General features: G+C 35.1%; 2 protein-coding genes across 2 annotated transcripts; one reads left to right on the forward strand and one right to left on the reverse strand.

Moving 5' to 3' along the window:
- Positions 1 to 3493: 3493 nt before the first annotated feature.
- LOC125587534 (transcription factor MYB41-like) lies at positions 3494 to 6243 on the forward strand. Its single transcript, XM_048758242.1, has 3 exons — positions 3494 to 3777; positions 4502 to 4631; positions 5516 to 6243. The coding sequence occupies exons 1-3, from the start codon at positions 3645 to 3647 to the stop codon at positions 6051 to 6053; spliced, it is 801 nt and encodes a 266-aa protein (XP_048614199.1). The 5' UTR covers positions 3494 to 3644; the 3' UTR covers positions 6054 to 6243.
- A 631-nt stretch (positions 6244 to 6874) lies between these two features.
- On the reverse strand, positions 6875 to 8944 carry LOC125587535. The gene is made up of 7 exons (XM_048758243.1): positions 8859 to 8944; positions 8665 to 8794; positions 8471 to 8590; positions 8209 to 8385; positions 7881 to 8102; positions 7542 to 7804; positions 6875 to 7265 (listed from the first exon to the last, which is right to left on the reverse strand). The coding sequence occupies exons 1-7, from the start codon at positions 8942 to 8944 to the stop codon at positions 6875 to 6877; spliced, it is 1389 nt and encodes a 462-aa protein (XP_048614200.1).
- Between the last annotated feature and the right edge of the window lie 7281 nt (positions 8945 to 16225).

Raw genomic sequence — 16225 nt, forward strand, 5'->3', positions numbered from 1 at the left:
AACTATGAATTGCATGACAACATGAATGAACTAATATGTGTTATATTTTGAACAGAATAAATATAATTCTAATATCAGAAAATGTGGCAAATTTGGATTTTGGCATCATTTATTGAAAATTTCTTTGAAAACAAATCACATTATAACACATATCCACATGATCAAAAATAAAATGAACACACTTAGATCAAGCATTTTAAATTTTAATGTTTTACATCAAAGAATATGAGATAACATGTTAAAATATGTTAACCACCATTGATAATTTTCGGATTTATAAATCCAACACTCTTTTATGGCTATCAAAATTATGTTGATGTTGTTATCAAAATAACACAAAGTAGTTTACAGATATTATCATGTGATGCGTATAGTTTGTGTGATTTTCAATATATTATTTTTGTTTTGGTAATGTAATACTAATAACGTATTGTTCGTATAACTAACAATTATTTTTTCATTATATTAAAAAAATATGTTAACACATATCAATCCCTTAGAGTTCGTGCTTAGAAAAAATATCCTATTATCTTAGGTAGGAATATATAAAATTATATAAAGAATGTTTGAAAATTCTTGAAAATAAAATATTTCAAAAATATACATATATCAAAAATTAAGATGACATATGACATTCTCTCAGATCTAATATGTGAGCAAAAATTATTTTATCATCAAAATTTATTTTTTAAGAAAAATAAATGTCAAAGGTAAGATGACATTGTCGGATGGAGTTAACATGTGCTATGTGGAGATTTTGTTCCTTCAAATGTCGTTTTGGAAGTCGCATCCTACCGCATTAACATTAGTCAGAGTATCTCAATCAAGAGGTTTCTCACTATTTAAAAAAAACATGATAAGAAGAGGAAAAGAAGGAATGAAAATAGTAGTATTAAGATGTCCATGAAGTATCTATTAAACATTTGTCCTTTTATGAATAGGTTCAAATTATATTTTTAAATTAAATTTTATCATTATATTATATTTAAAATTTCCTTTTATTTGACAATCTTGTAAATTTCTAGAAGATGAAGATAATCTCTTAGAAAAGAAATGATTTACTTTCCAATTTTTTTTTGGACCAATCAGAATCAACATGGCTAATAAACAGTCTGTTTTGTGATGAAAGTGAGAATTGCAATTCTGGATCTCATTCATAGACGGATAGACCATAGTGGTCTGGGATCCAACATATTATTTGGTGGTAATGTTATAACAGAAAATCTACATGTGGAATAGAAGGTGGAATTCTTTGACCAACAATTCATACCACTGCGGATCAATGAGTCAAATGACTCTTTCAGGCATTATCTCCTTATTTCTGGTGGTTTGCAAGATGATGGCGCAAGACCCTTACCTCTCTATTATCCGTCTATTACATTTTTTCCTCATTCTCGTTGAGTACGTACGGGAGTATTCATAAATCATAATAATGAAGTTTGGTTAGGTTCCGGTCAGGTCAAATGTCTTGTCTTTTCTTCTTGGCATGTGTCGGATAAATTGATTACTGTTCGCTATTGTAAATTTTGGCGATTTTGTAGAGCGCTAGGTAAGGTAACATGCTTCGTGTCATTAAGTTTTGATACTGTAGTTCTGTATTGGTTTAGTATTGCCAAAACAAGGATCGTCATATAGAGCTCCAGAATAACTTGGATATAGATTCCCAAGCGTTGCTTGTTAAACCTTTCTTTTGTCACTGAAAGTTATTCTACTATTAAATGTTCTCATATCATGGTTTGATTTGAATTACAAAACAGCTCTAACAATTTCTATCATGTTTCGTTTTAAAAATCACGAACGGGTTTTCTTTATCATTTCATCAATTCTATACGTTGTTTTATTAATTTTATATAGTTTCTGTTGTTCGATTCTGGCTGAGAATGGGAGGCAGATAATTGATGGAGGAACTGCAATGTGTGTAGCATCCACTATACTTTTATCATTCAGCGAAAATGTGATAAATTTATGTGTAAAGTGGCTCGACCACTTTAAAAAAAACGTTTTATTTTTTGTTCTTGTTTTAAGAGAACCACAAATGGTTCATTTCATCAACTCCCATTTAGGAGTAGTTCATTTATCCACCTATAATAAATATACAGTATTGTTTAGTAATTCATATATGCAACTTATTTTAACTATTAATTTCTAGACTTAGCTTTATTATATACATAGGATCATTATATTTCATTATATTATTTTGGCTATATATCTTATTATTTAAAATAATATTTTTGATAATGTAATATTTACTTTGATTTTTTAAAAAAATATTTTTAAATTGATGAGCTGGTTAATATTAATTTACAGTATACTACTTATTCATATCATATATAATATATAGTTTATTAAATCGTTTAGTATAAAATAAATAGCCGGTACATATTTATTTTAAAGTTAATTAATTTATTAAAAAAATTAATAATACAAAAATAAATATTAATTTAAATCTTATATAAATTATAATAAATTTGTACAATATTTTGAACCGTTTTTATCCAATTTTATCCGTTATTTTTGAACCTTTTTTATCCATTATAATAAATTAAAATAAATATTATCTTAAGTACTATAATTACTTAACAATTCTCTACTATAGTCTTTTATATTAATAATAAATAAATATAATGACTAACTATATATATATATCTTTAAAACAATTTCTATTATATTTTGAATAAGAAATTATATATTTATTGCATTTAGAAATTATTTTTAAAACAACTGTTTTAATTTTATTATGAAAAAACTAAATTATTAATTTATAAATAAATTATATTAAATGTGTACAGTATTTGAACCGATTTTTATCCACTTTCACCATTTATACATATGTTTGAACAGCTAGATCCGCTACATCCACACTTGATCCACTAGATCCGCTAGAACCACTTTTGTTTCACTCGATCAACTTGATCCGCCAGATCTGCAACGCTTGATCCGCTTTCTCCATTCAAAGCCTCTGTTTCTTGTCGTTAAACCTAAGAATTGTAAATTATTAAAAGTTTGATTCTTACACTTAATTTTAGCAAGAAGTGAGCATGTAACTATAAGAGCATCTCCAATGTATATTCCTATATTTTATTCTAAAATAGAAATTTCTATTATAGAGGTAAAATTGCTTCAATGTATACCTTTTATAATAGAGTTCTTATATTTTAAAGAAAAATATAGAGGAAAATTACTCTTTTTTATATATTTAAAATAACATATCTTTTTATTTTCCTCTATAAACAGAAAAACTCTATTATAGAAATATACATTAGAGCAATTTCACCTTTATAATAGAATTTTTCTATTTGAAGAAAATATAAAAATAGAAGTGGATTAGAGATGGTCTAAGTATATAGTCTAGTAGATAACTAGTAACTGTCTACTATAAAACCAAATAAGTGAGCACGCACCTTTTACCGTTTTGAAAAATACTATACAAAAAATAATTAGCAAATAAAATATTCATATAAAACAAAAGATGTGGGATATTTATAGAGTAGCTACAACTCTTATTTTATTCAAGAGACCATTCTAAAATAAGTGAAAGTATTAGGGAGATCAGCCCTCAGTTTTTCCATATAAGTCAGTAAGCTCTTGCCCTGTCATAAGGTGAATATCACGTGGCGATATAGACTTGGCCGGGCTGAGAGATTATGGGCAGAGCGACGTGGTTCGATGCCGACGGGACGAAGAGAGGAGGATGGACGGACGAGGAAGACCAAAAACTCGTCGCTTATATCAACGAATACGGCATCGGCGACTGGCGTTTTCTCCCTCGCAAAGCTGGTAGTTATCTATATATTACCCTACACAGCTATATGATTGTTTTGTTTGTTTAGTACTAAACACCAAAACATGTTTCGTAGGAGGAGCTAGCGGCATAATTATTGTGTCGTTTTTATCTAACTCCACCACAAACATGATAGATTTTTGTAAATAGTGACAAAATGAAATTAATACTCACTTTCTTGTGTCATAATCGTAACCAAACTGAAATTAAGTGATAAACTGAGAAACTTTTAATCAAAAGGATTTTTGATACTCTTGGCTAAATCACCAACAACTGCAGAAAACATTTTCTCTAATATAAGACTAGAAGTAAAATAGAGTGTAAAACGTAAAATAAGGGGATACTTTACGTGTTTGACCAAAAAAAAGGGATACTTTACGTATTAATCATTGCTTATAACTTTTTATCTTTTTTTGTAACACTGAGATAAAAAGTTATAAGCAATGATTAATACGTAAAGTATCCCTTTTTTTTTGCAGTTTTCTGCAGTTTTATCATTATCGTAATTTTCTTGTAAATACGTGAATGTGTTTCATGTGAGTTTTCTGTATATATTGCAAATCTGCCTGCATAGAAAAGTAATATGTTCCTGACGATATCAGTCATTTTTAGACATAAGTTTCCAAAGGTTTAAATCATAGTATTCCTAAAGCAAAAAAAACTCACAATATTAAACTGCTATAATAATTTATGTTTTAATCTTATTGGTGATGAAAAAAGGTTTGCAGAGATGTGGAAAGAGCTGCAGATTGAGATGGCTTAACTATCTAAGGCCTGGGGTCAAGAAAGGCAAATTCACTCCTGAAGAAGAAGAAGCTATTATCAATTTCCAGTCTATTCTCGGGAACAGGTATATCAATAAATTAATCATATAAAACCGATTTGCTTTTTTTTTTTTTTTTTTTTTTTTTTTGAAACACTTAAAACCGATTTGCTATAGTGAGAGTTTCATGCTTATATTATGTATATAAATGCTAATATTAAAGCATATGTATGTACAATGTATATTCAAGACACCAACTGTAAAAATTAATTGTTGTGAGAGACAATCGCCTAGTGGATTGGTGGTATACGGATACAGCTCTTAGGGCACAGCTTCTATTCAAGACACTGGCACCAATTGTAAGAATTAAATGTTGTGAGAAGCAATATTAATTATGATTATATTTTTAACACACGTAAATTAGATATTACAGCATAATGGTACTACAATTTTCATCCAGCTATTATTTTGAATATTTAATTATTATTTAGCAACCGGGAGAACTACATATTTTTTACAGATTTTAAATAAATTTATTTTTATTTATCTAAGTCAGATATATATTGAGTGAATTGGTTAAAAAACCACAAAGAAGTATGAGAGAGAAGCAATGTAAACTAAATAAAAACTGATCAATAAAATCATTATTATTGATAAATTTTAAGTAGGTTTCTATACATCAATATGTTAATATTTTAATTAATTCAATTATTTGATTAAAATTTAATATTTTAATAGAAAATATACTATTTTGAAGCATAAATGGTTTATGAGTTTTTCAGCCTTTTGAAAGTTTTTCCAATCAGAAACTATTCTCTTGTCTTTTTTCTATCATAACTTTCATTTTCTTAATTGTTATAGTGAAAAACTATTATACAAAACTGCCAATGCTAATGTTCCAATATGGTAGATAATTCTCAATGTTTTTTTGTTAAAGAAATTTAGGTTGAACTAAAAAGAATCTGTTGTAGATGGGCTGCCATAGCACAGCAGATGCCGGGTCGATCAGACAACGACATCAAAAACCATTGGAACTCTTGTCTCAAGAAAAGGCTCGAGAGAAACGGAATCGACCAAATGACACACCAACCAATCATTAACCTCGCCGTCAAAACACCGTCGTTCAACATAGATTGCGGCAACTCTTCCTCCTCGACGGTGAGTCCATCTCCGTCTTTCTCCTCCTCCGGCTCAGCCAGTCTCCTTAACAGGCTTGCCACGGGTATCTCATCTAGAGAACACGGTGTCGACAGGATTAAGAACATCTTGTCGGATCCGAGAACGCCAATCATTACTAGTCAAGAAGAAGAGTTTGAAGAGTCGAACAAGGATCATGGGAAGGCTTTAGCAGGTGATGATCAGGAAGATGATTTTCTGATGTGGGACGAGGAAAATATGAGGCGTTTTATGGATGAGATTGTTCAAATGGACTTTGAAACTAACGGAGTCTATAACTCTAGTTCGTCATCACCGAATGGTGTCTATGAGACTGGCCTACTTGATGACTGACCTACTTGATGATCATCTCATTTGCTTAATAAATGGTTTAATATGAGAGATGATCGTTTATGTATTTACTTAGTACATTTTATTCTTTTGCACGTTGCGACAAAGAATAATGCTCATCTACCGACCAGGAGAATAATTTCTTTAAAGTGATGTGTCTCAGTTTAATTAACATTTAGTATAAAAGATGGGTGCAGTGAAACAAAATAGGAAATTTATGATTTTTTCATAAATTTTTTTTTTCTTTTTCAAATTTTTTTTTATGATTTGTGATGATTTTCTGCTAATCGGGCAATTATTTATTTGAATTTAATCCTGTAGAAAATCTTATGTAGTTTTTCTTTATGACTTAACAAGCATTTTGTCTTACCAGTTGTGAAAAAGGGAACAAGCAAACTATTTTTTATTTAATAAAATAAAATATATGTTGACAATTCAATCTCATGCATTCTTATCTCCTTTTATAGAGCAGGTGTGTTTTAACAAGAAAAAACAAAAGACAATAATAAATCTGTGATAATTGCTTTTTCTTCTGTCTTTCCTGGTCCACACACTGCTTTGGAGTTTAGGTTTTTATGTAACTTTATGTAATATTTACATAGTTGTATTTTTATTTGGCTATGATCCATTTTTTTTTTTTGACGTCGAGCGTCGAACGGCTATGATCCATTTATAGACTACAAACGGTAACATTTCATTATTAATGAAATAAATCTGCGTAGTTTTTGCAAGGGAGCGCACTTATTTATCACTTACTCTAATTTAATTATATACATGATACGTAAATGAACACAAATAAATAATAATATCACTACAAGAAAACATCAAGGATTCTGAGGGAAAAAATCGTCGGAATTTCGTCGGAATATCGTTATTCCGACGCAATTCCGACGAAATACGTCGTCGGAAATAATTCCTCGGAATTTCTTTTTTCCTCTGAAATCCCTCGGAATTTTCCGACGGAATTCCGAGGAAATAAATTTCCGAGGAAATTCCGAGGAACCCTTGTTTGTCGGAAAAGTCCTCGGAATATACCGAGGTAGAACTTCGTCGGGATAATTCCTCGGAAGTTCATCGATCGATGCGTTTTTGGACATATATACATCGATCGATAGGAGTATACCGACGGACTTTTTCCTCGGTTTATTCCGAGGAACTGTTCCCTCGGTATATTCCGAGGGATCCGTTCCTCGGAAATTTCCGAGGGAGTTGTCCCTCGGAAAATTCCGAGGGAAATGTCCCTCGCTATATTTTTTTAAAAAAACGGATCGATCGATGCGTTTTTGTTCAAAAACGCATCGATCGATGTAGTGAAAAATATAATTAATTTCCTCGAAATGTAAAAAATATTAATTTTTTTGAAAAAAAAAAATTTCTGAAATTTAAATTCGAAAATATGAAATTAAAAGTAAAATTGAAATCATACTAATTAATATTCAAAGTTTCACAAATAAAAATAAAACATTCCGAGATTGGGGAAAAAAAAACTACGGGTCTGGCACGTCCGGGAACACCTCGTTCGGGTACATCCTCTGCATCATCTCCATCATTTGCTGGTTCAGCCTCCTCTGTGCCTCATAGCCCGCCTGTTGAGCCGCCATCTGGGTCTCCAACAAAGATATTCGATCATCTTTGTCCTTCAACTGAGCCGTAAGTACTTCTGGATCAACAAAGGGCGGTGGTGCAGAAGAAGGAGGAACCGACCGGGTGCGACGACCCAAACCGAACAAACGTCCCTTCTTCTTTGGAACCGACTGAATAGAAAAAAGCCAAATTTAGAAATTTAAACCAAGAAATAAATGAATTGAACTTTAAAAAAAAAGAACTTACGGATTCAACGATTTCGTTGATTCGAAACCGGGACAAGTTGGTCGAAGCCGTCGAAGCGTCATCCTCGGTTTGAAGCTGAGACACTTCGTCTACCACCTGAGTTTGGACCAGGTCGACCACGTCCCTCACAAGACCGTCATCAATCTGGCCGGTCTTCTTGTTGGTATACGCCCTCCTCATTAGGGCGAGATCATCGACCGGCTCGCCATCATTTTCTTCCGCCTTGAAAAAAAACATAAAATTAAAGAAACATTAGAAATTAGAAGAAATGCACAATAAATTTAAATTCTGAAACTCAAATAATTGAAGAAAAAGCGGTTGAACTTACCATGCGATCTCCGAGAGTGGCAATAGATTGAGCACCCAAGTTATGCTTGTAGATGCCCTTCCCTTTACGGTCGCTCCTGCGGTTGGTGGAGTTGGTGGAAGAAGTTTCTTTCGTCTCCTCCTTATCCCAATGCGCACACAACTCCTTCCAGACCGTATCGTTCATCGACTTTGGGACCTTTTAATTAAAAAAAAAGAAAAAGTTTAATAAATTAAAAAATAGTTTAATAAATTAAAAAATTGTTTAATAAATTAAATCGAACCTTATTGATTTCCCACTTCTTCTTCCACTCGTGGATCTGCTTCCCATAGTTGTCCATTACTTTATGGACGAAGTGGTGATAGATAAAGAGCGTCTCATCGGAATTCCAGTTGAACTCTTGCTGAAAAAAAAACACAATTAGTAGAAAATTTATATTAAAGATTAAAAATATAAGTAAAAAATTAGAATACTTACCGCAAACTGACGAAACCACAGAACCTGCTTGTCGGTTGGGAAGTGAGTGAAAGTCGGATGTCCACTGTCGAGGGCCGAGTACATCATACGGTTGATCCATGCGCTGATCCCGTTCCCGGATCGGTTGAACCTTATTAAAAGAACAAACGGTTAATAATGAATCCAAATTTAAAGAAAAAAAAATGTTTAATTACCATGTTTGACCCCGTCCATGTGGATACGGAGTGAGATACGGAAGATGGTCACGACCGGGCTGTTGAACCAACTCCGCAACCCTCATCACTCCCGGAGGACCCGGAGGAACAGGAGCGGATGCAGCAGCGGGAGCGAGAGGAGCATGAGCGGGTGCAGCAGAGGGAGATGTATGGTTGGAGCTGTGGGGCGAAGGGGAATCCTGAAAATGGCTGGAATCCCGAGACTGGCTCCCCGTACCACCACGACCACGACGCTGTCGAGGCCGGGTCTGATCATCATGAGACCTGTAAATTAAAAAAATATATTTAATAAATACAGAAATATATAAATTAATTTTTTTTATTAAAAAAAAATCCCAAATAATTTAATCACAGAAAAAGATTTATATATATTAAATTTTTTTAATAAATATATAAAAATAGTTCTAATAAACAAAAATAGTTTTAATAAATAAAAATTGTTTAATAATTAAAATGTTTTGTAAAATCCAAAAAATCGAATTTATATAGAAATTTTTTTTGTAAAATCCAAAAAATCGAATTTATATAGAAAAATCGTTTTGTAAAATACAAAAATCGATTTTATATACAAAAATTGATTTTATAAATACAAAAAATAAAAAAATTATAAAAAAATTCTAAATCAATTCAACAAAACAAATTATTCAACCAAATCACAATTCTAAACCTATTATACAACCAAATCACAATCCTAACCAATCACCCTAACAAAAATCTATCAAAACTACACAAAAACCTAACAAATAGAACCTAAGAGAGTGGGATAGGGTCCTTACATGATTTGTGTAAGAGAAGAGGGAGATCGCCGGAGATATCGTCGGATTTCAGGGGGAAATCGCCGGAGAGAAAGAGAGGAGTCGCGCAGAGGAAGAACAGAGAAATGGGGAAGAAGAAGGGGCTCGTGGTTATAAAACCTAGGGTCCGACGGACATTATCCGTCGGAATTCCGTCGGAATTCTAATTTCAATTTTCGCGAAATATTTGCCCGGTAAAATGAAAATATTCCGAGGAAATTCCGACAGATAGTAAAATATCCGTCGGAATTTCCTCGGAATATTCCGAGGAAATACCGAGGAACTAGTGTTTGGGGTTTCAAAACATCAATTTTTTTTGCCGTATTTCATTTCTTATACAATTGTAATGCATACCATTGAGGATTCTTTGTATACATGAGCATAAACCATGAAATAACAAATTTCAAAACTAATTGAAAGTATTCCCTTTACCGTTCGTTAAAAGGTATAAGTGTTTCTCTTATGTTGCGAGATTTCGTTCATACAATCGGAAAAGTGTTAATTATACGGTAAGGAACAAATTTTTGACTTCATAATGAACGTAAGACACTTAATAAGGGTTATATAGGTGTTATTCAAACGGCAAAACGTTGTTTTCGGTTTAAAAACCCGATTTCCTCGGAATTTCCTCGGATTATTCCGAGGGAACTCCGACGAAACCCTCTTCTTCCTCGAAATTTCCTCGGAATATTCCGAGGAAATTCCGACGAACTAGTGTTTGGGGTTTCAAAACGTAATTTTTTTAAAAAAAACCCATCGATCGATGCGTTTTTGAACAAAAACAAATCGATCGATTACTAAGATGGCCCGGGCCGTAAGATTGTGATCGATCGATGAGAGTATCCCATCGATCTATCGACAATTTTAATTGTTCCTCGGAATTTCCTCGGAAAATCTTGTATGTTTTTTTAAAAATGCATCGATCGATGCGTTATAGAACAAAAACGCATCGATCGATTACTAGGATGGACCGGGCCGTAAGATTGTGATCGATCGATGAGATTAACCCATCGATCTATCGACAATCTGAATTGTTCCTCGGAATTTCATCGGAAAATCTTGTATGTTTTTTTAAAAATGCATCGATCGATGCGTTATAGGACAAAAACGCATCGATCGATTACTAGGATTTACGGGGCCGTAAGATTGTGATCGATCGATGAGAGTAACCCATCGATCTATCGACAATCTGAATTGTTCCTCGGAATTTCGTCGGAAAATCTTGTATGTTTTTTTAAAAATGCATCGATCGATGCGTTATAGAACACAAACGCATCGATCGATTACTAGGATGGACCGGGCCGTAAGATTGTGATCGATCGATGAGAGTATCCCATCGATCGATCGACAATCTGAATTGTTCCTCGGAATTTCCTCGGAAAATCTTGTATGTTTTTTTAAAAACGCATCGATCGATGCGTTACAAAAACGCATCGATCGATTACCAAGATGGCCCGGGCCGTAAGAATGTACTCCTCAGATCGGCCTGACTGCTCTACTTTCAGAGGCTGCAGTTGAGTTTCTACCCCCTGCTACCGCACTAGTAGACAAGCCATCCTTCTTCACGCCAAAATATCAGACCAAAGGCAAGGGCGTGGTTGATGAAGAAGGACAAGATGAGGCTGCACAAGCCATTCCAGATGATTCACAACCCCATCAGCTACTCCCATCAGACTCCAGCCAGTACAAGCTGCAAGAGCTTCCACCGAACGCCACTTCGCGCCAGCAACAACATTGGAGAGATCAGAGCATAAAGACAAACAACGACATGCTACACAAGATCTGGGCTGCCATTTCACGTATCAGGCCGTGTCGTTGCCAAAAGGATGATGTAGTTCATCGGGACAACTCTCCATCCAGCTCTGGTTCGGGTTCGGGTTCGAGTGGTACACACATGGTAAGAAAGAGGTCCAAGAGACCCAACGATGCAGGAACATCTGGAGCAGGAGACGAGGAGTAGGAGCTATCACCGGCTATTTTATTTTCTTTTCTATTCTAACATTTTATGGTCTTATTTTCTGTTAATTTTGAACTGAGTTTTTTTTTAGGTTTCTTAATTATGAGTTCGTATTTCTTTTACATGGTTTCTTTGTTTTATTTGGTTGTGTTTTGTGTAGCTTTTAATTCGTATTCAGCTTTGCCTTGCTAGATAAACCAAATAACTATTATCCAAGGAAAGAGGTTATATCAAGTGTTCCTCGGAATTTCCTCGGTATTTCTTAAAAAAAAAAAAAATAAGTTCAATGGTAGTCTGTTTCCGAGTCATCATCACCAGATGAATCTGAATCTGGATCTTGGTGAAACTCTCCAATTACTGGTTCATCCTCTACGTGAACGACGGCTTCCTCTCCAAAGTCGGTTAAATCGACTACAAGGCCAACTCCAGCTAAATCTTCTGCTGCACTACAGTTGCCGGATGTGCTTGGTTGTAGTGGGTCTTCCAGCTCAGAACTTCCCTGAACTCGGCCTCTCGGGTTGAGTCTTGTAACAGTAACCCATGGATCATCTCTGTTCCTTACCCGGGGGTACTTGATATAACAAACCTGTAACATTTAGAAAAATTATAAATTAATACACATGATGATGAATCATTCTGAATAATTAACATTTAATTACCTGATCGGCCTGGGAAGCAAGAATGAAAGGATCATAATATTGCAGCTTTCGCCTCGAATTTACTGATATAACACCAAATGCATCTGTTCTCACACCTCGATCTGGGGTGTTGTCGTGCCAATCACAATAGAAAACAGTACAGCGCAATCCAACCATGCCCAAATACTTGATTTCCAAAATCTCATGTATGTGTCCGTAGTATACATCATCTCCTGATGCAGAACAAACGCCAGCATCATAAGTCGTACTCGAACGTCTCCTCTTCTGAGTTGTGAATGCATATCCTCGAGTACAAAATCTCGGATATGACTTCACAACAAAGTTTGGTCCAACGACCATCTCACGTATCCAATCGTCAAATGTTTCACCTCTGGCCAAACCAGCAGACACCTATTAATAGCACATATATATATATTATATCAATAAATGTGAATTAGTATAAATATGTGATAAAATATATTTTAATTTGTTTAAAGCACTCACATAAGTAAACATCCATCCAGTAAATTCTCTCTGCTTCATTTCTTCTAGTTCGTCCTCTGTGGCGTATCTATACTCGAACCGCTTTTCTGCCATGAAAATCCTGTATATGATGACAATAATGTAATTAATTAAGATTTAAATTTCAACTTGTTAAAATAAAAATTTGTAAGCTCATTTATTTACCTCTCATATTGAAGAACGTCTTCGCAGTTGGTGAGCAAATATGTTTGCAAATGACTGCGCTCCTGCTCAGTAAGTCGACGGTCCTTTGGTTTTCCGCTAAGTCGTCCAACGTCTGTGAAAATGTCTGGAACCGTAACATGATATGTTGCCCGTTCGCCTCTATCATCATGCCGAGCAGGTCTTCTGTTTTTGGTCTGAACTTCTGCTGGAAAGTAGTACTCGGCAAAGTTTGAAGTTTCTTCATTGATCATCTGTGCGACTATAGAACCTTCCACCCTACTTAAATTTTTCACCATCTTCTTCAAATGGAACATATACCGCTCATACAGATACATCCATCTATACTGCACAGGACCACCAAGTTCCAATTCTCTTGCCAGGTGAATAACAAGATGCTCCATAACATCAAAAAATGAGGGAGGAAATATCTTCTCAAGGTTGCACTGAATCACGGCTATGTTAGTCTTCAAATTTTCAATACCTTCAAGAGTCACTGATCTCGTGCATAAATCGCGGAAGAAACCACTTATCCCTGCAATTGCTTCATGAACATTTCGTGGTAATATTTCCTTGAAGGCGAACGGAAGGAGGCGCTGCATCATTACATGGCAATCGTGGCTTTTCAAGCCAGTAAACTTTCCTTCCTTTCTGTCGATACAGTTACGCAAATTTGATGCGTAACCGTCTGGAAATTCCACATCGTTTGAAATCCAATCAAAGAACGCATCTTTTCCCGCTGCATCAAGTCGGTATATGGGAAAAGGAGCCCTACCATTCTCATCAACATGAAGTTCTGAACGAGCACATATATCGACTAAATCCAGTCTTGACTTCAAATTATCCTTTGTTTTACCTTGAACATTAAGGATCGTGTTCATGAGATTGTCAAAAAAGTTCTTCTCAATATGCATGACATCTAAATTATGCCTTAGCAGATGATCCTCCCAGTATGGCAGATCCCAGAAAATACTTTTTTTGTGCCAGTTATGTAGTTCTCCAACAGCATCTACCGGAAAACGCTCATGTCCACCGACTTCTGGCGTCCTTTCTGCACCAAAATCTCTTAGTTGTATCTTCAAATCTTTCCCACAAATTTCCGGAGGTGGACTGTCAAACACCCTCTTGTTCTTCGTAAACAAATTCCTACTCCTACGATATGGATGATCAGGTGGTAGGAATCTCCTGTGACAGTCAAACCAACACGTTTTCCTTCCGTGCTTTAGTTGGAAAGCATCAGTGTTATCTTGACAATATGGACATGATAGCCTTCCATGCGTTGTCCATCCAGACAACATACCATATGCTGGAAAATCACTTATTGTCCACATTAGTACTGCCCGCATTTGAAAGTTTTCTTTACACGAAACATCGTATGTTTCAGCACCTTGAGCCCATAGTTGTTGCAACTCATATATTAGTGGCTGAAGAAACACATCAAGTGATCTCTTAGGATGCTCTGGTCCGGGAACGAGAATCGAGAGAAACAAAAACTCTCGTCGCAAGCACAAGTTTGGGGGGAGGTTGTATGGTGTAAGAATGACGGGCCATAGAGAATACTGTCTTCCACTCTTGCCAAACGGACTGAAACCATCAGTACATAATCCAAGGTAGACATTTCTTCTCTCATACGCAAAGTCGGGATACTTTGATTGGAAATGCTTCCACGCTTTTGCATCTGAAGGATGTCTGATCTCACCATCTGTTGAGTGCTCCGCATGCCATCTCATTGGTTGCGCTGTGCGTTCAGACAGATACAACCTCTGCAACCTTTCCGTCAAAGGTAAATACCACATCCTTTTATATGGCACTGGAACTCTTCCAATTGTATCTTTATAACGAGGCTTTCCACAAAATTTGCATGTAACCCGCTGTTCATCCACCCTCCAATAAATCATGCAGTTGTCGCTGCATACATCTATTACCTGATACGATAAACCAAGACCAGCTACGAGTTTCTGAACCTCGTAGTATGAACCAGGAGCTACATTATCCTCGGGTAGAATACCTTTTACAAAATCAGCAATCGCATCCACACAGTCTTCAGCCAAATTATAATCTGTTTTAATGCCCATCAATCTTGTAGCAGATGATAAAGCTGAATGACCATCTCTGCAACCTTCGTACAATGGTTGCTTTCCAGCATCCAACATATCATAAAATCTCCTAGCTTCTGCATTGGGTAAATCTTCCCCTCTAAAATGATCATTTACCATCTGCTCAGTACCTACACCATAATCTACATCCGTTCTAATTGGTTCTTCTAATCTAACCGCTGGCTGAGGTTCACTAGTACTACCATGTTCATAATCAGTTTCCCCATGATGATACCAAATTTTGTAACTTCGTGTAAACCCACTCAAATATAGATGAGTCCAAACATCCCACTCTTTAATAACCTTTCTATTTTTACAATTAGAGCAAGGACATCTTAACATACCTGTTTTTGCTTCCGGTTGTCGGTGAACTAACCCCATGAATTCAGTTATACCTCGTTGGTATTCTTCCGTAAGCAATCTCGTGTTCGGATCCAAATGAGGTCGATCGATCCAAGAACGAAAATAATTTGAAGAAGACATATTTTTTATGAATCAAATTCGTGTGTAAATAGAGTAAGAGGGAGGATGAAGATATGAAGTGAATGAAGAGGAAGAGGAGTGCTTGTATTTATAGTTTTAATCCTGCCGACATACCGAGGAAATTCCGACGGAATTCCGACGGACAAAACTAGTTCGTCGGAATTTCCTCGGAATTTTGTAAAATCCCCCAACGGCTCTCCAACGGCTATAATATTTCCTCGGAATTCATCGGTTTTTTCCGAGGAAACCCAATTTTGTGTTTCCTCGGAATTTCCTCGGAAATTCCTCGGTATATTCCGAGGATTTCATTTTCCGTCGGAATGTCCGTCAGAATATCGCTGTTTTCTTGTAGTGTATATAAAAATTATTTTAATATATAACATTAATTCAACCTAGTATACATTATATTCTCTTTGCTTTTATGAACATTAGCATGATTGTTCTTTCAATAAAAAAAATAACATTAGCACGACCCCTCACAGACGGTTTAAAATCAAGAAATATTGGCAAAGAAAATCAAGATATATAGGCAACGCTGTGAGTTCCGTGACGTTATTGTATGTGCTGAAATGTCTATATCATAACATCGTGGCATAGTGCGGTCCAAACTGACGTCGTCAGGACCACATGTAAAACGAAGTTGTCATATAGCCACGTGGAAAACGGACCTCCCTATCAACTACGTTTTTAATTT

This window comes from Brassica napus, chromosome C5 (assembly GCF_020379485.1).
Source record: "Brassica napus cultivar Da-Ae chromosome C5, Da-Ae, whole genome shotgun sequence".
Taxonomy (NCBI): Eukaryota; Viridiplantae; Streptophyta; class Magnoliopsida; order Brassicales; family Brassicaceae; genus Brassica; species Brassica napus.